Genomic DNA, 21862 nt, shown 5'->3' with positions numbered 1-21862 from the left:
TAAGTGACACTTGCAGGACAGAGAAGAAACCAATGAGAAGACAGGCAGAGGGGCCAGGTCAGCCTGGTCACCAGTGACAGAGGTGATGAGGTGACGAAGTTGCCACAGCAGCCCTGTGAACCAAGGGCAGGGAAGGAAGCAACAGAGCATAAGATAGTGTTGGAGATTAAAGAGAGAAGGAGAAGAGATGAAGTGGGAAGAGAGCGAGAGGTGGCCAGCCTTGGTGATCGGCAGTTCTGTCCCTGTTGGGAACTGGGACAACTGCAGCTCTACCCATAGACAGATGGATAGATGGGTTCTATGGGTCCATGGATGAATGGATGGATGGAAAGATGATAAATGGATGGATAGAGAAAGAGATGGCTTGATAGATGAGAGAGACAGACATTATTAGATGAAAGGGGTAGCACCAAGGCAGGGGCAAAGAGGAGGCATCAGGTAGCCACAAGGGACCCCAATTCCTAGGGAAGCCAAAAGGAGGGAAGTCCTAGTTTCTTGTCAGAGAAAGCAAGGTCCTGGTGGGACACTTCCGGAAATGGAAGTGCTTAGAACGGGAATGAAAAGTTGAGCTTTCCCCAACTAAGAATTCCCTCATTCAAACAGGGAAATGTCTTTTTTCTTCCCCATGCCTCCACCCCTTTCTGACTCAAAAGACAGCCATCTAATGTAAAATTTGTTAGATTTTCCTGTTCTTGCAGTTGTCGTAATTCCTGACTTATTTAGAACTTTAACATCCCCTTAGACGATATGATCCATCATTTGTAATATTGAAGGGTGTGTCTTGTTATGTGTAAATGGGACACAAAGGAGGAAACTATCTCTGGCCTTTGTAACTAGGCTAAGGTAGTTCAGAATAACTCTGGAGGGGACAGGCCCTAAAGAGTAATAAGGGAGAAAATGATTTCTTATTTTTTTATTCTTTTTTTTTTCTGGTATGGATTTATTAGGAAGCTTCTTAGTCACAGGGAATAGAAAGCTGTGCACAGAAGAGCTCAAAAGATTTCTGCTTTCTAAGAAGCAGTAAGCAGTAAGCAAAGCAGTAAGCATCATGCCATAAATAATGCTTTTCTAAGTCCCAATGTCACCACCAAGACGACCATACCAATATGAACACAATGCCCTTCAGAGGTTGGTTACCTACCAAAGGCAGCACGAAAGGATGCAAAGCTGTAAATATGATCAAGAGACTAGCTCCATAGCCACAATCCCAGGATACTTAAAGAAGGGATAGCAGCTACCTGGTAGACCTGAGTGGCTTAGCCACAACAAACACAAAATACTTCACACAAACAAAAGGGAGCAAGCAGGGAAAGGTGTTTCAAGATGGAGATCTTATTGGCAAATGCCATGAACAAAATTTCAAGATCTTGGAATGCTAGAGGCAACCCGGTAGTGATAATTACTGATTTTTAAAAGGTCACACAGCCACATCCATACAGGGAAATCGAGGGCTATCCATGACTTCTAGATTTCCAAAGGGCTCAAGACCCAATTTCTACAGTGCCCAAAGTGCCAAAACTGTTCTTAACTCAGTGGCCCTCACCAATGTTTTGGTGTCCTCAGTTTTCAGGCCCCCACCAGCAACAAAGCTTTGGGGGAAGCTGCAAAAGCCATATCTCACTCAAGTCCCATCTTTTTCTTTCCAAAATGGTTGTCTGACATCACTGCTGACACAAAAGCTTCTGTGGGAGGCCCAGCCTGCCTTTAAAGAAATGAAGTGTTGTCTGTGGGGTGACCTGCTGGACCTTGTGATCTGCTGGATTAGCTGATGCTTCATAATTGCAGATAGTCACCTCATGTCGACGCATCTCAGTCCACTCTCCTCTCAGTCCAATATAAAACACCTTTGTGGTGTCAGCGCCAAAGTTTTTTGAAATATGAATAGAGAGATGATAGACATTTGAAAAATGAGACATTTTTGTAGCATATTCTAATTCTCCAGTGAGGTCTCGATTTAGGCTAAAAGTCTGATCAGGTTCTCGGTCTGTATCGAGGAAAGACATTTGTGGAATGTTTTTGAACAGTGTCATCTCTGAAGGATGTGAGTCATCATCCTCTCCCATAATGATTCCTTTCAGTTTCACATTACCTGTAAATGGAATATTAAACAGCAACTCTCCATCAGCATCACTTTCTACAAACCGGGTGCGGTGGGCCCGCTCCTCCCAGGGCTTGAGGACACCACGGCCACTGCCCTCGCGGCTCTCGTTGAGGCACTGCAGGCACTCCAGGTGGATGTGCAGGTAAAGCCCGTAGGCCAGGCTGCGCTGCTCCGGCAGCGGCCGCCCCACCGTGGCTGTGTCCATGCGACATGATGCCTGCCCAGGCCCCGCCACAGCCCCACCAGGCCGCCACACACCCACCCCGCTGCACAGCGAGCTTATTTTTTTATTCTTATAAATATTCCAAAGTAGACAAAACTTCGATCTGGGGCTTTTTCCCTTGGGCAAACCAAGTCATTTTCCATTTCTTTCTGATTGGAGGCTGAGCCGTGGGTTGCATTTCTGACTCCAATGTTCCTCCCTCTTACTGTGGAGTTTTCCACTAATTCTAGCACTGTCTTAGCTTAGATTTCCTCGAAAGTCTTGACGACAGTCACATCCACACAGACAAGGGTACAATTGGGGCAGCATTTCTTCCACAAAGATGTCTGTCTTTGCATCTCACTTCTACATATCAGGGAACCCCTGAGAAGTAGCTCTGCAGGTGTGGAGCCAAGGGCAATGACGAGAGCAGGAAGAAGGGGGGCTCAGTACCTGGCTGAGAATGCCCAAGGGAAGGAGTCATCTTCCCTCCATGTACAACCAAACACTAGAATCCCTTAGATCAGAGGTCACCAAAACATCTGAAACTGGATTTGAACTCAGTTCTTCCTGGATCTAGAAGTTCAGCTCTCGAGCTATTGGCTACTAGTGTATTATCATGTATACTATCTATCTCCATGTTTCCCCAAAAAGGAACCTGGGAGACTCTGCCAGACTGCTTCACTGAAATCTAAGTGATGTAGAAGCATCAAACTCATCAAACGTCATCAGTATTCTTTTCTTACCTCCCTACTTACCTTGGGAAAGGCCCTATTAGCCAGGAGATGCTGTCCTTCCTCTGCCCAACAAAGGTTTTGTTCCTGTAGAGAAAATGAAGTGATGATTGTAGAGGTGGAAGACTAGGCTGTGGGGGGCGATCAGTCCCTGATGTTCTTGCAGCTGCCTCTTCTACATAACTTGGTCCAACTGGGTTCCATTCTTATTGTTCTCCTTAGGGCCATCTTTTCCTCCTCTGGAGGCACGTCAGGGATTGTGATATTTAAAGTCCAAGTTTGGTAGTTTCACTGTAGTTGAGAGAGGAAACAGTTTGATGATACTCTTTGCAAATCTTTTTTCATTTTTTCTTTTGCTTTTGTTCCTTTCAGTTTCTTTTTAATTTTTTTTCACTTTTTCAAGTATAAAGCATTTATTTTCTCTCCCCCAAATAAAAGACCAACCTTTGTGAATACACATGTGGCTAACCAAAGAAAAGCAATTCCCACCTTCTTACATCCTGCACAGTTAGCTCCTGTAGCTATCATTGCCAAAGCTGACAAGGACAATGACAAAGAGCGGACGGTACAGGAAGACATGGTTTCGAAATGTCTTCACCATGGAACTGCACCCCAAAGTTCCTCCTTCATTTTTGTCATCAGATGCCCCAGGAAGGGGCATTCTCTGATGCTCAGAGTAAGGGAAAGGTGGCAGAGGCCCAGCATCAGCCCCAAACTGTCCCAGGTCTCCCAGAGAGGAGACAGCAGGAATCCCTCCCATCTCTGAGGATCTACTAGGAATAAATCATCTCACTGATTTCCTTCTCTTCCTGACCAACGAGATGGAGGGATCTGAACTGGACAAGGTACCGGCATTCCACATGTAGGCCCCATAGAGAAGATGATGGACAGGCCAGTGGAGGAAATGCCAGACAGTTGCTTCACTCATTTAGAGAGTGAGGCCAAGCTCTGCAGGGTTAAGAGTGTCTGTTGGTCAGACAGACGTTTGGGAGAGGTTTCTGAAGATTCACAGACCACGGAGGGGCTGGAAGCTCTGAAATTCCAAGATTTTAAAGCAGAAAATGTGCACGTCTTCCCAATTTCCCACCAAGTCAAAGCTAGGGAAGCTTTTTTTTTCCCTGTTTGCCTTATATACATCCACACACATATCCACTTATAGCTATTCCCCCACCCCCACATAAATGCATACAGATCAATATACATACTCTCAATATGAAATCACTTATCTGGTCCTACTCCTCAGTGTAGACATTCCCTCAATGGACCCCCCCACCGAAGGCACTCCTCCTGAAACCCAAGGTAATCAGAAGGAAAGGGGCAACAATCTTCCTCTTTCTACAATGCCCTCCCCATATTTCATGATGATGCCAAAATACAACCAAGTAAGCTAGTTTTCACTACTATAGAATTCTCTACAGTCACTCAGTGATGGGAGAAACGTGCTTTTAATGAATGGAGTTACACTGATACCAATTTTGATGAAGGGGCTGGGTGAGTTTTTTCCAGTTTGTTTTTAAATCTTAAAAAGCTGTAGCCTCAACCAGAAGAAACCTGAACTACAGGACAGGAGAGCAGGCATGAGAGGGGAGATCTTGGAGGGGCCTTGGGAGGTGTCAGGTCTGACCCTTCTCCCAGCCAGACCCCTTCCTGATGGGTGATTGCTGGCCCCCAGCCGGGTGTCATTATAAAGTACCAATTATGTGGCATGCCTGGCTGGGTACTGAATGCCAAGGCAAACAGCAGGGACCATGGGTCCCTGCCCTCAGGGAGACTGCATGGAGGTGGGGGGGGGAGGTGCAACAAACAAAATACACACAAATGAAATTTTCGGGAGGTGATGGACAGAGAAGACGAATGGTGCAACGTCCCTGCACTGGGCCTTGAAGGGAGCTAGCTGGCATGGCTTCCAGAGAGGAAGGAAATGCCAATGACTTGTAGGAGAGCCAGAATGCATGAGGGTTCAAGTCAGTTCTAAGAAATCAGACACCTAAAAAAAAAAAAAAAAAATTAAAAAAAAATCAGACAGGAAGCCACACCGGGAAGGGCTTGCAATGCCCTGAATGTGTCCCTCAGAGGGGTTCATGATCCCTCACTATTCTGTGCCCTAAAATGGGGAAAGGAAAAGGGGGGCTCTCCCCTGGCTTGTTCCAGGACAGGAATACCTACCTAGCAGTCTTTCCTTCCTCTTCAAGGTGGCCCTGGCTCTGGCAAGGGAACCCAGTGTGAGAAGTTGGTCCAGAAATATGGCTTCATTCACATCTCTACTGCTGAGCTGCTGAGGGATGAGCTGGCCTTGGCATCAGAGAGAAGCCAAGTGATCAGAGAGCACCTGGAGCGAGGAGACCCAGCGCCCACGGTAAGGGGATGGGGCATGGAGATTGTGGAGGGGTCCACTGGGCTCAGGAGCCGCCCAACTCTTTAGTCCCCAGATGTGAGGGCACCCCCACCTCCCCAAGAGGAATCAGCAGCTCTCTCCCACAATTCAAAGCCCACTCTGGGCCTTAGTTTCCTTGTTTATCAAATGTGGTGGCCCCTTCCACCTGGAATCAAAGTAAAATATCCCAGGAGAATGAAGTCAAGGGCTTCCTCAGACACTAAGGTATAGACTCAAGCCTTTCCTGAAGACAGTTCTGCTGGGGGGTGCAAGTCCATCCCCAAGATGAGCCCTAAGGAAGAGGGGGCAGACAAGGGGCAAAGGCTGGACTTCTCAAGTGTGCTGACAGCCAGTCATCCACCTGGTCAGAGGCTTCACTTTAGGACCAAGGGGGAGGAAAGACTAAGGGCTGTGACCCCTGGGGAGCAAAATTGGATAAGAACAGTCTGGGCCCAGATTGGATGAAAGAATTCAGTCTCTGCTCCACTTATCTGAGGGACACACCTTCCCCTCTGGACTTCTCTTGTTCTTTGCCATGCCAGCTGTCCCAGACCTGTTATGACCCTGGGTCCAGGGTCCTTAGTACTGGGCTAGGGTCTCTCTACCATGAGAGACACTATCCTCCCCCAATTGGCAGTGAAACCAATTCACTTCCCTTCTCTTCGCAAAGCTACCAAGAGAATTCACCAGGTCACAGAGCTGACCCCTCATCATCCTGTTCAGAATCCTCAGTTGGCCCCCCATTGCATTCAGGGCAGTCATCCCCATCTCTCAGACAAGGAAACTAGAGGCTGGAGCAGGCTGCTAACCCAAGCCTCGCACTCCAAAACCGCCTCTCGATTGGACAGGGGCTGATCCACATTTTTGAGGGTTCCCCAAGAGACTAAAGTGTCTGGACAATCATCTCTGATCTCCTGCCCCTGCCCCCTCCCCCAGCTGCTAGTGATTTCTTGGCCCTCTCACCTTCCTAGATCCCCATTTCATTCCATCAATCCTGTCCTTACTGGGACCCTCCTTGTTAGCAGACTGGATGCTTCTCCGGGCAGGGTCTGTCCTTGCTTGTCTTTGTATAGCACTTGGCTCACAGTGGGCATATCAGACTTGTGGAGTTTAGCTGGCTGGAAGCTGGCCTCCCCCCCCAACTAATTTATATTTTTTACCATAATCTGCTATTTAATGGGTCCGTGTCTGCCTCTCTCCCCATGCAGAACCCTTCTGAGGCCCATCTCTTCCTCTCTTTCCCCAGGGCCTTGTTCTTGAGCTCCTGAAGGAAGCCTTGGCTGCCCACCTGGGAGGAGAGGAGAAGGGTTTCCTGATCGAGGGCTATCCCCAGGAAGTGAAGCAGGGTGAAGAGTTTGAGCGAAGGGTGAGGTCCTGTGATTTGCACTTTTGATTAGGCTAATTCCTGCAGGATGGGACAGGCAGGAAGAATCTGAGAAGGGGTCTCCTCCTTAGGGGATCAAAGGTTCAGAGTGGACCACTGGGCCTTGTTCTAGGGGCCAAGTCTCTGGCTCATCGGCCCCAGCCCCAAGTTCTGGAAAATTTCTGACAGTAGCTTGCCTACACACACACACACACAAACACAAACACGTAAGATAAACTTGCCTGGCTCCCCCCACAGAACCCATCTGAGAAGCAGCAGCATTTTCCCCACAAAGCTGTAAATTGAGAGGCTGGGGTGCGATCTCTGATGCTTCAAGATCTCAAAAGCCAGGGTGTTAGTCGTGATTTCAGAGGAGACCTCAGTAAAAGCAGATGCCAACGAGGACACGAAGGCCCTATTCATGATGTTTCAACATCAGAGCATCATTACATCCACCAAAAATGCAGCCTCTAAGACTTGGGGGGGAGAAACAGTGAGGAGATCCTCCTGGGGGGCCTCTGTGTGGCCTAGTAGACTGAGACAAATCCAATAAAAACAAACACCCCCCCCCCCAGAAGAACCCTAAGAGAAAGGTGAATACTAAATGGGAACAAGGAGGAGCATGCGGACCCCTCCACTGTGCACACCATCTGTATAGAAAGTGATGATGTGTCCAGTGATCTGGCCGCCTCTCCAGAGGGTCCTTCTTCCCCACTGTGTTCTATCCCGCCCCTTCCTCAGGGTTTGACTTGTCAGGCAACCCTTGGAGCTCCTGGGTAGGCCTCCACCTTCCCATCAGACCTGCGGATTCATAAAGAGAGGGTCTTGTGGCTACAATTCCTCCTTGAGGGTTCATCTAGCATGGTGCTCCCCTCTTCTCTCAGAGAAGTGCACACCTCCAAACTCTCAGCTGTGGGGCCTACCACCTAAGGAATCTCTTCCTGACCAGGTCCTCTCAAGGGTCCAGACCTAGCAATGGGCTGGAAGGTTCCCCTCAGGCTGGCCAGAGCAGGCAGGCCCCATGAACTTCCACCCCAGCCAGGACTGCTCCCAGGAAACAGGGGCTCCTGAGTATCTTAGGCAATGAGAAGCTCCCTGCAAGGGCTTTCTAGGACCTTCTGATCGAAGCCTTTGGCCTTTGTCTTTTCCCCTTTCAAGCCCAACCCCTCCCAAAAACTTGCTCACTCACCTGCCATGCTGGATGTTAAATGAGGGAGGGAGAATAGGGTTACTTTTCAGAAGAAACTCAAATTGTGGAGAGCATTTTGAAAACAAGTTTGGAAATGCTCCCAACATGAAGGGATTTCATGGATGAAAACCACACAAGTGTGTCCCCTATAAAACTCTCTAATCTGCATAGGAAAAAACAAAAATCAAATTTTCTAACATGTTTAAAAATCTTCCAAAGTGGGGGGAGCAGCTAGGTGCACAGCAGATAGAGCACCAGGCCCTGGAGTCAGCACCAGGCCTGAATTCAAATCCAGCCTCAGACACAATAATTACTTAGCTGTGTGACCTTGGGTAAGTTATTTGCAAAACCAAAAAAATCTTCCAAAGGGAAAATTTAAGTAGGCTCTGGACCCACCAGTTAAAAATGTGACAGTGCGACACTACAATTATTTGTAAGAAGGGACTGACCCTAAGGGAAGAACCAAAGCAATCTTTGTCTGGTTTGTAGGAGGGACTGATAAAAAAATCACTATGACTTAGTAAACAGTCACAGGTGAAGTTCTCCCATTTGACTATTTGTACGATTTCTCTTTCAGCTCTATTTGGAAATCAAGTTCTCAACTTATTTGAATTTGTTATTTAAATTTTCTTATTGATTGTTAAATTTTAATTAAATTTTAAATTTATTGTTCAAAATAAGATTCAAAAAAGGTATAAAAAGAATTTGAATGTAAAACTAGATATTCAAATTCTTATAATTCTTATATGCCAAAGTATCAAAAACGATTTTCAAAAATCATGAAATCAATTCCATCATTTTCACTACTAGTTAATTTTTTTATGAGAATAAAGACAAAAAGAGCAAAGAGAGGTCTCCCCTTAGGGCACCCCCAAGAGGACCCAGAGTCGGAAGGGCCTCCATGGCCAGGCAGCCAAGGCCTCCCCAAAGAAGCACATTGTGGAGGAGGCTTCCTGGGTTGTTCCCTCTCCCCAGCTCTCCGCCACCAGCCCTACCTCTGGCGGGGGCCTCTTGACTCCTCTGCAGAGCAGCCCTTCGGATACTTGAAGACCACTCTCACAGCTCCCCCACTGCCCTAGGTCAGGGACCAACCTGGTTGCACCCTCGGGATACTTTCCACCTTAGCCACGTCCTTCCTAAATAAGCAATGCTGGCCAGCACAGTAGAGTGCAAGTCTTGAGGGCAGAGACTGACCCCCAGTCACCTTTGGGTCTCACTGGTGCGGTCCACTGGCTGGCTCTTTCCACAAGACTGTTCTGAGCCCTCCTCTCCTTATCCCCAAATGCTCTGTTCCATTCTAAACAAGCCGCAGCCTGGGGAGATCTTGGACCCCCACAGAGAGCACCCACGTCGGGAAAGATTGTTGGCTGCAGACACCTCAGACAGTCCAGCTGCTGACTCCATGAAGTGGGGACCCCTCCCCACAATGACAGGGGCAGAGGGAGACCTAGGGAGCTTCCAGAATTCAATCTGTTCCTGGAACATCTCCCCAGGTGAGGAGCAAAAAACTGAGCAGATGGGGCAGGGAGGAGGCACAGTGACTAGAGTTCTGGAGTCAGGAGGACCCAAGTACAAATCTCACCTCAGACACTGTGACCAGACAGCTTATTCCCCCCAAAATCCAGACTCCCTACAGCCAAACAAAACATGGACTGCTGGATGCTTTTAACTGGCCTGCAAACCACTCACCATCTCCCAGTCGGGCAGAGGATGTATCTGATGAAGGGAAGCACTTGTCACCCAAAGCAGCGCACTCTTGGGCCATCGATAATGACTTCTTTTCACCCCTGCACCTGAACCTGGATGCACCCCTGATCCCAACACCCCCCTGCCTAGAGTCATGTTGCAGTCCTCTTTCAGAGTTCTAAAAGCACCCCTCAAGGCGGGGGGGGGGATTATTCTCTCAGGACAAAATGTCCCTCACCTCAACCCCAAGGATTAGCAGCCAGATTCATTTAACCAATAATCCTGGGGAGATAGAACAAGAACAGAAGGACCACCATTCCCCCCAAAGCTTCTTCCCTTTACTCATTCAGTCCTAGGGAGTGGGCCCCAACTTCCAGTAGCTGCTACCGAGCACATGAACATCCCCTTCAAGAGGGGATCCAAGCTGACTGAATGGAGCTGCTCCAGAAAATTGGGCCCTTAGGTCCCTCCACACAACCTGGACAGGGAGCGAGGCAGGCTCCCTCTCCCTGACTTCTCAGGATCTCCTAAGGTCTACTGTGCCTAGTCCGCCATGCCTCTAAGATGTACCTTCCACAAAAGGAAAAGAGCAAACCCCAAAAGGAAAATAAACAGGGATCTTTTCTCCAGCTTTGGGACCCTCTAGGAGGGGAGGGAAGGAAGTCACAGGTGCTGGGGTTTATGGCAGCCCTCACTGAGAGCCTTGGGTCTCCCAGGTCCCTAACAGGCAACTGAGGGTTGCCCTGCTCTGTCCCCCCAGATTGGAGAGCCCCAGTTGGTGATCTGCATGGAGTGCTCAGCGGATGCCATGACCAACAGGCTGCTCCAGAGGAACCCCAACAGCAGCCCCGAGGCCATCACCAAGAGCATCCAGACCTACTACCAGGCCTCAATGGCCGTGACTGCTCACTATGAGAAGAACTCACAGTTGTACAAGGTGAGTCTCTCCCTTCTCTGAGATGGGCTGATGGCTCCTGCCTCCGAGATAGTGGCCTGGGGCAGGGGAAGAGTGGGAAACGGACATGGGTGTCCTAGACAGAGCTAGCCTTGGACTCCAGATGTCTGCATACCAATCTTCCTTCCGACGCTTACAGTTGGCTGACCCCTGCAAATGTCCTCTAGCTTCAGTTTCCTCATCTGGGGCTGCTTTAGGGTACTCATCTTCTGGGGGGTGGCGCTCTGATGGGCCTTCTGACGCTGGGGCAGGCTGGCTTCTCATTAGACCACACCGCCCAAAGCTGGCTCCTCCCTCCTTCGCAAAGCTCCCCAGAGGGTGGGCTCTTCCTTTCCAGAGATGCTCAGCTGTAAACTGTCCAGGGCTCTTCCTAGGACCCTGGCCACAGAAGCCCTCTGTCCAATGAGGGCCTGGCTTGGGGTCCCCGAGGTCATCTGGAGGACTTCCAAGAAATTCCACAAAAGAGGAGTGGCAGCCCTGTGGGTTTGCCTTTGGGGTACTAAACAAAGGGCCCATGGATAGACACTGGGCCAAAGATGGGAAGACCTGAGTTCAAATCCTACCTGTGGGACCCTAGACAAGGTCCAGCTCAGCCTCAGTTTTCCCCTCTGTGAAATGAGACTGTTGCCAGCAGTGGCCTCTTAGCTGCCTCCTAGATCCAAGTCTTAGAATCTGATCTATGCTCTGCCTCAAAGCAGCCGAACTTTGGTCACCTAAGTGCACTCCTTGGTCCTGTGTGTCAGTAGATGTTGAGAAGGAAATCTTGTGGTCTCGTCCTCAACATCCTTGGGAAGGACACACAGACCCAGGCCTCCGGGAGCCTGGTCTCCAGCACCTGAGAGAGATGACTTTCTCCACTCCCTCAAAGACCATGATGGGGAAGGCCCAGACATGATGGGAGAGAAGGCACCTAGCTTCTCTGGAGGCAAGGCCACTTAGTTCAGCTGGAGATGGAGCCCCAAGAGAGGTGCCAAAGCACACCTGGAGGGGAGGCTGGAAACAAGGGACCATTGACTGGGAATGCCCCCTACATTTTACCAGGACTTTGATACCTGGCTCACCAGACAGTTCCATCCACAAGTGTAGCAGGCAGTGGATAGGCCCAGTTACACGAAGACATCCCCTTAGAGGATGGACCAGCCCCCATCTCCTCCATTACCTGGCTTCATCTAGCATCTCCCATCTTTCTAGCATCTTCAGGGGCTGCTGCCCTACTGGACTTTTCCCTTCTTCCTACCCGTGTGCTGCTCTGTTCTGACCTAGGGACTCTGGGCCATCCCAACCAGACTCGTTAAAAAAGGAGGTACAAGGAGGAGGTAACAGTTATCAACCTCTCTGTGCCTTGGTTCCCTCATCTGTACCTAGGGCTGTTGTGAAGATGGCAGGAGACCCTCAGGGCATCCCAAAAGTCTTCGTGTAGCTTCAGGCTTCAGTGAATGGGTGGTGGGGAGAAGCCTTGTCCCTAGGGGACTAAATTCTCCTTTGTTGTCAAACAGGAACCAACAGTTTGTTATAGCCTCGAGCTTTGATGGTTTTGAGAACTCCCTGTGTAACACTTTAGACACTCAATAGTTCACGGGCCCAAGGTCACGGGTAGCAGGAAGGACAAAGCCACATCCCATCAGAAGGGGCTGAACACAAGGGTCAAGCTGGCTCTCCATGGTTCTCGGACTGCATGAACTTCGTCAGGGACTGTAGGCAGGGGCATGAAGAGCTGCTGCCCTGGGAGCATCCGGTGCCCATATTCAGCCAGGGATCAGGGAGAGGCCCCTCTGCAGCCTTGGGATGCCCACTGGCTTCAGACCACCAAATGGTCACTCTTCATTCTCTCCTCCATTAGAGCCTTTGTTCCTCTCCCTGTTGTCTGTATATGCCCCAAACGGACACCACACTCCAGCCTCCCTGCTCCAAGCATCACTCGGGGTGCTGGGCAAATCCTTTCCTCTCTCTGAAGTCTAGATCCTTCCTATGTACAATGGTCTACCCTCCTACCACTGTGGCTCAGTGGATCCCGTGTCCTCCCTGGAGACAGGCTCTGACCAGCTGTGGGACCTGAATAAGTCACCTATCCTTTTGCAGATGGGAGGCTGGGAGAGTAGTTTCCAGAGGTCAGGCTCAACCTCAGCCACATAAACAGGGTGTAGGAGTCATGCAGTCACACAGTGGAAGCTGAAATGTTAAAGACCCCCATTTTACAGGCAAAGACGGGGGAGGCCCTACATGTTAAAGCCATTTGCCCAAGGTTACAGAGGGAGCAAGTTCAAGCACCTGGAGCTTCTGAAGGGCCTTGTGGGCCAGAGCCCCAAGGACAGTTGGGAACCCTCTCTCCCACCATGGTCTCTAAGGATTGTATTTCAAAGGTCTGAGGTTTCATGTCCTCTGAAGTTCCAAAAGCAGGCATTGTGGGACAAACTGGGAGTAGAGGCTGCATTTTGAAAAACCTGAATGTACCATGACTTACCAAAATGATAACTTGATTTGTTTTTCTTTGAACCCTAGATAAATGGCGAGGGAAGTCCTGAGGAAGTATTTCTTCATGTCTGCACAGCTGTTGACTCCATCTTCTGAAGGAGGACAAAAGGGGCAGACAAAACCCGCAAGTCCAGGCTCCGTGTCCTGCCCAGACCATGGTATATGTACAAAGCTCAGCCTCTCCTGTCCCACAAGCGTCCCGGCCACAGTACCGTCCGAAGCCCGAAGGGTAGCTGGGGTCAGCGTCTGGTGTGTTAGGCATCATTCAGCCTCTTCCTCTTCTGTCCTCACCCTAGCATCCCCCTACCCTCACCCCTCTCCTCTCCACGAGTTTCTAGGGCACAAGGACCAGCTCTTACTGCCTGTAGGAGCTCCCAGGAGGCACAGGTGGCAGCCCAAGGGTTTTAAGCAGTTGGCCCCCTTCATTGGGGTCACCAGTGTCAATGCAGGTCTTGGTCTCCTCATGATGAGAGGAGGACCCTACACAGTCATCTTTCTCCTATCATTTGGTGCCTTCATGTTCCCCCATCCCCCCCTCTCTTCTCCAAATCCAGAGCAGTCCAGTAGATGGACAAGATCTTGACATCGAGTCAACAGTCAAAAAGAAAGGGCTTGCGGCTGGCTTCTGGAAGCCAGAGGCAGCTGTGGGTGGGGAAACAGAGACAGGCAGTCACTCCTTGGGGGCCCTCAGGGCGGCAGGAGGGCCGACCTACGGGCAGGAGCAGCTGAGGACACCACAGTCCAGGCTCTTGCCGGAAGCTGGCCGTTGCTCTGAATACCATCAAGGCTCATGAACATGACAGGAAGATTTTCTTATCCTTGTGCAGATGGGCAATCAATGTCTGATTTGGAAAGCCTGGTACAGGAAGCTTAATCAATAATGCATAAGGACTGAATCTACAGATAGCCTGTGACAATGAGCCCCATGAGGGAGCTGGGGGTGGGGCATGCCCTTGCCCACCCCCCCCATCCAACATCTGACCACAATCCTCAGCTTCACCACTGTGTGCTTGTCCTGTCCCTAGCCCACCTAGAGAAAGGGATTCACAAGGACGTGTTGGGATGGGGTGTGGCTGACGCCTCAGGATGCCCTACTTCATGACAACCCCTCCACAGTTCTGGGTGCATCTCTGGGAAGACCCTGCTCTTCTGGGGGTCACTGACTGCGCCTCTCCTCTGTGCTCCTGCCATCTGGTCCAGTGTGTGTCATGGCTGCTGCTTCTCCCCACCAATCACTGCCAGAGTCCAGAGCACCCCCTTGCATGATTTCTCTTGTTGCTTCATTTAAGATCATTTCTGGGGCAGATGTGCATTTTAAAAATTGCTTTTCTTGTAATGACCATGTGATAAACCAATAAAGTTAAATGAAAGACAGACTGAAAATTGTGACTTCTTGGTCAGTGGCTAAACCAGAACAGAATCATTGCAGGGATGGGAGAACAGGTGCCACCTTAAGTCCCTGGGAAGGTCTCAAAGGTCCTGAAGGGATGGCTCCCGGTGACTTGAGAGATCTTGGGCCAGGTCCAAACAAAGGGCCCCTTGACAGCATTCCAACCATGGACCGGCCTGTCCTTTCTATCACCCTGCAAGGGGAAAGGGTTTGGCTAGGAACCTTCAGCTCTAGAAGGATGGTGGTGATGGGGAAGGGGCTCTAAATCTGTGACCTAATATCACTGGTCTAGGGCTGTACCCCCACATAACAGGGTCCTTCAGCCAGACACTGAGCCTCATATTGAGCACTTTCAGTGAAAAGGAGCTTGCTCCCTGCCAAGAGAATCCCTAACCCCTCCTCAGCTCTTATGAACAGCAAGCATCCCCCCAACAACCATCAATTCTCTGCTCATTCTGCCCCAGGAATTCAGATTTGGCCTTGATTTTTAATAACATTTCATCATATCACAACCACATGCTAAAACAGTAGTCAAGAGAGAGGCACCCTACAATGACCTGACAAGGATGTTGACCCCCCCTCCTTAACTTCCATATAATTGCAGCCCACCCACCCCTTGGAGGAGCCTGGATCTGACAGTTTATTTGGAAAACCCCTGGACAGGAGAATACGGTAGTATGGGAAAGGTCCAGACTCTAATTTCAAATACCAATCACAAGCTGTGGGGCTGTGGCCTGGCAACACTTGACTCCTCTGGACTTGGGGGAGTCAAGAATTTGGGCTCAGGGCTGTCTAGATTTCCTTCAGGTTCTTTTTTGTTTTAATTAAAAATTTTTTTCGATTAAGAAAAACTGATATTCTCCTTTTCCCACCTCTCTCTATTATGGGGGGGGGGGGGGCGGGAAACTCCAAACAAACAAAACCCTCATGGCAAAGATGTGCAACCAAGCAAAACAGATTCCTCCCCTGGCTCCATCCCTCCCCAATAAAAGGTGATATTTTGTACCTCAAGTCTTCTGTCAGCAGTGTGTGTCATCAACACCAGGAAGGCTCCACTTGACACCCACATATCAGATGGAGAAGTCAAAGGAAAAGGTGCATCCTTGGTGAAGCCGTAACTGGTCCAGCCCTTCTGGAAAGCAATGTGAACCACTCTCCCACCCACAAGTCACCTAAGCCCCAGTCACCCAACCCCAAAGAACAAAAGGAAAAAGGAACTCTCTAAACCAAAGTACTGATAGGGCTTTTGATGGTGGCAGAGCTGGAAACTAAGGGGTGTCTGTGTTACGATATGTAGGTGCAGCAGGTGACCACAGTGACAAAAATACAAGTTTGGGGGCAGTGGGTAGAGCACTGGCCCTGGAGTCAGGAGTACCCAAGTTCAAATCCAGCCTCAGACACTTAATAATTGCCTAGCTGTGTGGCCTTGGGCAAGTCACTTAACTCTATTGCCTTGCAAAAAAAACAAAAAAAAACAAATGAACAATAAAATAAAATAATAAAATAATAAATTAAATTAAATTAAAATAAAATAAAATAAAATAAAAATAAAATAAAATAAAAAATACAAGTTTGGCAAGGGTGAGGGCAGCAGAATCACAGGAGTTTAGGTCAAGTCACCATTGTGGAGGGATAGACTCCAGATCTGTGATGGCTCCCCCTTCTGTTCTACAAGCAGGAGACCTTCCCATCCCAGCTTCACACCCGGCTGCTTTTATTCCTAAAGAAGCCCCTGCCCCATCTTACAGATCCATATTTGAAGAAAGGGAAGCGAGCAGAACCCAGGATGACCTAACCCATCCCCACTCTTCAGGAACACTTCTGATGGCATTACTTCCCTTGACCTGATTATAAGTTTTCTTTGAACGTAACCCAAAGTTAATAGCAGTCTAGAGATACCCTAAACATCTTCAGAAACACTGAGTCCCCAGGTCAGGATCAGAAACCTGGTTTGCTGCAATCAGTAAAGAGAATCCCTATCAATCACAGTGTGGGAAAGGGGCAATGATATGACCAATCACCAAGCCAGACCAAATGACCTGAGCCTCCAGGCATAGTGGCTTGGTCAGTCCTTCCTGGAGACTACAAGAGGCTCAGTAATGTGAAAAGCAGAGGGAGAAAAAGGGACACTATTGGATCAGCAGCCAGAGGTGTGGCCCATCTGACCCGCTCCCATCTCACTCCAAACCACCTTTTTTTCTGGGGGTAGGGGGACTGGCAAGAAAAATAGACTCCAGGGTGAGAGCCAGCAGGCATAATTCTGTTTTGTTCTGATTATTTGGGGGCGGGGGGAGAGGAGATGCCCTTTTCACTGGACATCTCACTTTCTGAAGTGATTTCACAGCCATGATTATAACCGCCCTGTGTGGAAGCCCCCTCCCCCGATGAATCACAGCCTATTCAGGACTTTTGTCCAAGGGTGCACTTCCTAAGGTGTAAAGAGGCTTGCACAGGATCACAGGCTCAGTCTTCCTATGTGTGTTAGTCATCCCTATCCCCAAGGCCCAATCTTCAGCTCATGACGGACAGGTTCAGGCCCACTCTCCTGGGGTCCAAAGTCCTTCAGACAGAATAGGGATGTGTTCCAGTAGGTAAGGATGTACCTTTTACCACATCTCAAGAACCCACCACCTTCCCAGCATCACGTGTCTTCTCCCCTCCACAGTGGATGAGTGAATTGAGATAAAAACCCATGTCCCATGAGCTACATCCACAACCCATCCATCAATCCATCACTCAACAGAAGGAAGGAAATAAAAAGGAAGGAAAATTCTCTTCAAGTTTCAAATTCTTAATGCCACAAAGGAATTTTCCAAAGGTGGCTAGATAAGAAAAAAAAAATTACCCCTACTTCTTGTAAAGTTGTTAGCTATAGCTAGGCTTCAGGAGGAACCCCACTCAACTTGCTCACCCCTCTAGTGCTGTGGTCTACAAGCAGAGAGAGAGAGAGAGACAGACCAGCAGGAGAGATGTGTGGACATGGATGGAACACACCTCAGAGCCTTCTACTCAGCATCCTCATCTGACCAATGGAAGCCAACACTCAAAGGAATTAAGTGGCGAGCCTGTGCTTCCCTGGACGTGCCCCTATTTTAAAGACAGGGAAACTGGGGTTCAAAGCAGAAACCTAGCCTTCATGCCTCCATCAGGATGATGCCTGTTGAAGAATTCCAGAAAAGCCGGTGCCATCCTGAGCTACTGTGGCAAGTCTACTTAAACAGGAGCTAACTCTGTGGCCTTTCAGGGGTCTTGAAATGAAGACTATCCAGTGCTTTCCAACAGGGTACAGCAAATGAGAAGTCACCCCCATCTCATTTACCTTGGAAAGTCAAGAATGGGTCCCCATTTCCCAACTTCTGTCATCTTCCCCACACCCTAAAAGGAAACTGATATGGTCTATACTGAGGTGAGGTCTTGCCTCATGCTCCCCGGTATTTTCAACAGCCAATACCCAAAGACTACTAAGGTGGGAAGAGGATGGCCATTTGTGAATCTGTAGGTTTTATGACAGCCATGCAGGAATGAAGATTGGAAACACACCGGTAATGGGTGAAATTCGGAGTCTCTTCTAGTAGACTATATGTATAAAATAATTTTCATTCAAAATACTTATTTCTATGAATGGTGTTTCTAACTGGAGTGCTGTCACCTTTGGTATTTTGAAAACTACAAGCAGCAGAAGCAGGCAATGAACTCAAAATTCTAGGCAATTCTAGATCATTCTAGGTACTCTAGGCAATCAATCTAAGAATCTAACCCATTTCCATGCACCTTAGGACTTTCAAGCAAATAAAGCTCTCTAGCAGATGTTTTCAACATTCCCATGAAGTTTTCTCAGAACCAAGTTCCTATAGAATGATCCAAGCTCATCTCATTGAAACAAAAACTGCACCAATTCCCTTTTTTGTCTTTGAACTTGAGGTGGAGTGCATCCTGGGGAGCTGGCGCAAGGCAGCCCCAGGGCAGCACCGCCACTGGGATTGGGGTGTGGAAGGAAGTCACCACCGCCATGCTCTACTAGAAACAGACAGTATCCACAGAGTTTATTTCTCACAGTTCTCTTGACAAATGAACATTATTTAAGAACAGACGGTATACACAGATAAGAAGAAACATACAAAACGTCTTAAATGGTGCACAACAAAACCCAGCAGTATAAAAGGATGCACGGAACCCTCGCTCACGGCGCAGACAAAGTGGAACCACTTGTTTAAATAGTAATAAAAATACACTCTTTTCCTGGGGCAGGGCAGACTACAAAAGGGGCATGTTTACCATACGATGATTCAAGGAGGCAGTTTTGTTTGCTGAGTTGCGGGGACAACTCCAGACACCGAGGCAGAGGCTGTGCGTTTTCAAGGAGTTAATGTGGAGTATTAGAGACTGGACACAGTTACTACCACTGGCACTTTCACCATAGTGTGTACACATCACATGATCAATCTTATAGAACATGACATTAAAAAATAGATCTGAGGGACGACCGATCACACTCACACACGGCAACCGCGAGCCGGTCCCGGAGGCGATGTGGCGTGGGCCTCTGGTAGTGCTTCACTGTTGGGAGGGGAGGACAGTTCAAGGGGCCAGTCACTGTGGTTAAGAAAGCAGCGCCGACTGGACAGGGGCGGGACACGTCGGGAAGAAGAGGTCCTAGAAGCAAATACCATCATTGGTTAAAACTTTGTCTTCACAACAAAACTGCAGCCTAGAAATGGTCTTTCTAGAAATACTTTATCTTCTTGACAGCGTGGTTGTGCCCTAGTCTGAAGCCTTCGGGTGGCCTCGCGATGGGAGCTCACCCCCCCGGAGAGGACCACCAGCAGGGCCCCGAGATGGGGGATGCACAGGGAGGCGCCTGCCTGCGGTGGGTCGGCGGGCGGGCCCAACAGGTGGGGAGCATCCTTCCAGGGAAAGCCGAGAGCACACCGGTACCATGGCTATGTGTGGAAGAGGAGCTTGGCCCAGGTCTCTCCCATGTCATCTGTTGGCTGGGAAGTAGTTTGGGTCCAGGTAACTGTAGCTGGTGCCTTGAGACACACAGTAGTCTCTGTCTAAGAAAGTCTCTGCCCGGTAAATGGGCTCTAGCTGGTGATCCTCCTTGTGGAAGTCGGTCTCATGGAGGCTGGAAAAAGCACACACACACAAGACACAGCAGTCACCATGCACGTCCTGCAAGACCCGGGACCCAGGTGCCCTCACAGGTGCACACCAATGCCCCCCAACCCATTCTGGGACATGGGGCTCTTTCCCCAAAATGCAATTCAAGCCAATATTTTTTTTTAAGGTTTTTGCAAGGCAAATGGGGTTAAGTGATTTGCCAAAGGTCACACAGCTAGGGCAATCACTAAGTGTCTGAGGCCACATTTGAACTCAGGTACTCCTGACTCCAGGGCCAGTGCTCTATCCACTGAGCCACCTAGCCACCCCCTCAATCCAATCATTTTAACTTCCTGAGGTGACATGATAGGATCAGACCCTCTAACTATAATTTTAAAACAAAATTTTTAAAGAAAAGTGAGAAGGCAAAAATAGTGAAGTCAAGCAAAACATATTTTCATTTTAGTCTCATTTGAAAAGCCTGCTTCAACCTCCTCCTTTCCAAAGTGGGGGAATCTTTTTATCATCATGTAAATATAACAGAAAGACATGGAAAGCGCTCTGGAATGAGTGTCACAGCCTTAAGCCTCATTTCACGCAAGAAGCGGGAAGGATCTGAGGCTGGATCTGAACTCAGGTGGTCCTGACTTTGAGCTGGGAGCCCTGGGGGATGCAGAGATTTGGAGACAAGTCACTTACCAGTCTGAACAGGAGTCACAGAAGTCCAGGGACATCTCCGGGGGGCAATCCTGGCAGTGCCAGCGAATGCCCTGAATGGGCTCCATGCCACAGTTATCACACTAAAGGGAAGCCAGAACAGAGTCAGGGGTCCTTCAAGGGGGGAGGGGAAGGCAGCCCAAATGTGATTCATCTTCCACACTAGGAACAGGGCTTGTCATCACTTTCCCCTCCACTCCCCTGGATCCTTTTGAAGAAACCTGAAGAAAACCTTTGTTCCATGAGCCAAGTTTGATGCCCCCCCCCTCCTGTTAGGAAGCAGCGCACAGATCGCAGATCATGCACCCCTCACCTCTGTCAGACTATGAGAAGGGGGAAGGCACCCTGGTCCTGAAGGGAGGGGCTGAAGAGAGGAGAAAAGAGCCTTCGGGGTGCTCCTACAAGGAGGATAGACGGTGGAGAACTAGCTCTGTCTACTGCGCAAGGGCCTAGGAGGTCAAAATGCCACAGGGGCAGCCTTGCAGCCCCAGGCAAGGAGGAAGTGGTATCAAAGCTGGCAGAAGTGGGCCTCAGTGGAGATGGACTCCTGATTGGGGGAGGGATTTGAAGGGAGACTGGCTTTGTGGTGGGTGGAATGCCCAAGGAGGCTAGGAGCTGGCCAGAGAGCAGGAAGAGTGGCCCAAACTCTCTTGTCTGGATGAACAGAAGGATGGATGTGGGCGGCGGGGGCCTCAGTCTCCTGCCCTTCCAAGCCTTCTGCGCAAACAGGGTGCACAGGTTCTGCTTCAGACAGTCTGGGAAGCAGCCTCCCTCAAGATCTGGGTCCCCTAACAAGGGAGCACATGACCCTCTTCTACGAGCCTTCCAGGAGGGCGATGCCAGTTCTGAGCCAGTCCCCAGAGATGGAGGGAAGAATGGATCTGAGAGGATCCTTCCAGAGGGCCAGCAGACTGTGCCCCCTCCCCTGCCCCTGCTGGGAAGCATCCTGGAGGCCAGCTCCTCCCTGGTGGCGGCTATGACAATGCCACCTCATACCTTGAAGCCGGCGTGCTGCACAAAGCCACTCTCCGCCTGCAGCTGCTGCAGCTTCTTCTTCTTCAGCTTCTTCAGCTCCAGCAGCTCCTTGTACTCAGGGAACTCCCGACAGGGCACAGGAATGCTCTCTTCATCCTGAGGTGTAGCAACCCACACAAAGATGAGCAGGCACCATGGCCGCTGATGGGAAAGCAGGCTCGCCATCCCAGGGTGGCCACAGCCGACACACATCTCAGTCCAGCCCCCTCCCCCTTAGTCTCCTGGCCTGCATCTTAGAGGGTCTAGGGAGACCCTGGCAGAGACTCGAGCCCTCCGACGCAGTACTGCTATCCATGCAAATCAGAACCACCTCAAGGTTTCACCCACAAAAGCATTGTTGGTGGCACTGCGGATCAGGAAGACCACTTAAGAATGGAAAGCACCTGGGCCCCTGACCCAGGGATGCCATTCCCAGGTTCACACCCCAAGGAAGCCAGCGGTCTCCAAGACCCCAAATGGAATATCCTTGTGCAGGGAGAAATGGGATGTGGGATGAAGCAGAGGAGTATGGGAAACAACAGGAGCAGTGATTCTAATCATACAT

The 21862-nt window shown here is 49.6% G+C and overlaps 2 protein-coding genes and 1 pseudogene across 7 annotated transcripts in view; 1 reads left to right on the top strand and 2 right to left on the bottom strand.

Moving 5' to 3' along the window:
- AK5 (adenylate kinase 5) overlaps positions 1–14370 on the top strand; it is a 171730-nt gene extending 157360 nt beyond the window's left edge. For both annotated transcript variants that reach the window (XM_074221136.1, XM_074221137.1), the window contains exons 11-14: positions 5230–5393; positions 6658–6777; positions 10410–10586; positions 13104–14370. In XM_074221136.1, the coding sequence (XP_074077237.1) occupies positions 5230–5393; positions 6658–6777; positions 10410–10586; positions 13104–13172 (530 nt within the window). In that variant the 3' untranslated portion in view covers positions 13173–14370. The remainder of the gene's footprint in view (positions 1–5229; positions 5394–6657; positions 6778–10409; positions 10587–13103) is intronic.
- ZZZ3 (zinc finger ZZ-type containing 3) overlaps positions 1–21862 on the bottom strand; it is a 120301-nt gene that overhangs the window by 14614 nt on the left and 83825 nt on the right. For 2 of the 5 annotated variants that reach the window (XM_074221133.1, XM_074221132.1), the window contains exons 11-13: positions 21280–21414; positions 20266–20366; positions 15373–19591 (exon numbers count right to left, since the gene is read on the bottom strand). In XM_074221133.1, the coding sequence (XP_074077234.1) occupies positions 19447–19591; positions 20266–20366; positions 21280–21414 (381 nt within the window). In that variant the 3' untranslated portion in view covers positions 15373–19446. Of the gene's footprint in view, positions 1–2413; positions 3329–15371; positions 19592–20265; positions 20367–21279; positions 21415–21862 lie in introns of those variants that run through there. The other 3 variants (XR_012475443.1, XR_012475442.1, XM_074221134.1) reach the window with 3 other exon arrangements.
- On the bottom strand, positions 1427–2306 carry LOC141515598 (PITH domain-containing protein 1 pseudogene; annotated as a pseudogene).

Source organism: Macrotis lagotis, chromosome 2 (genome assembly GCF_037893015.1).
Source record: "Macrotis lagotis isolate mMagLag1 chromosome 2, bilby.v1.9.chrom.fasta, whole genome shotgun sequence".
NCBI lineage: Eukaryota > Metazoa > Chordata > Mammalia > Peramelemorphia > Peramelidae > Macrotis > Macrotis lagotis.
The sequence above is the reverse complement of the archived record's forward strand: the minus strand, read 5'-3'. Positions and strand labels throughout refer to the sequence as shown.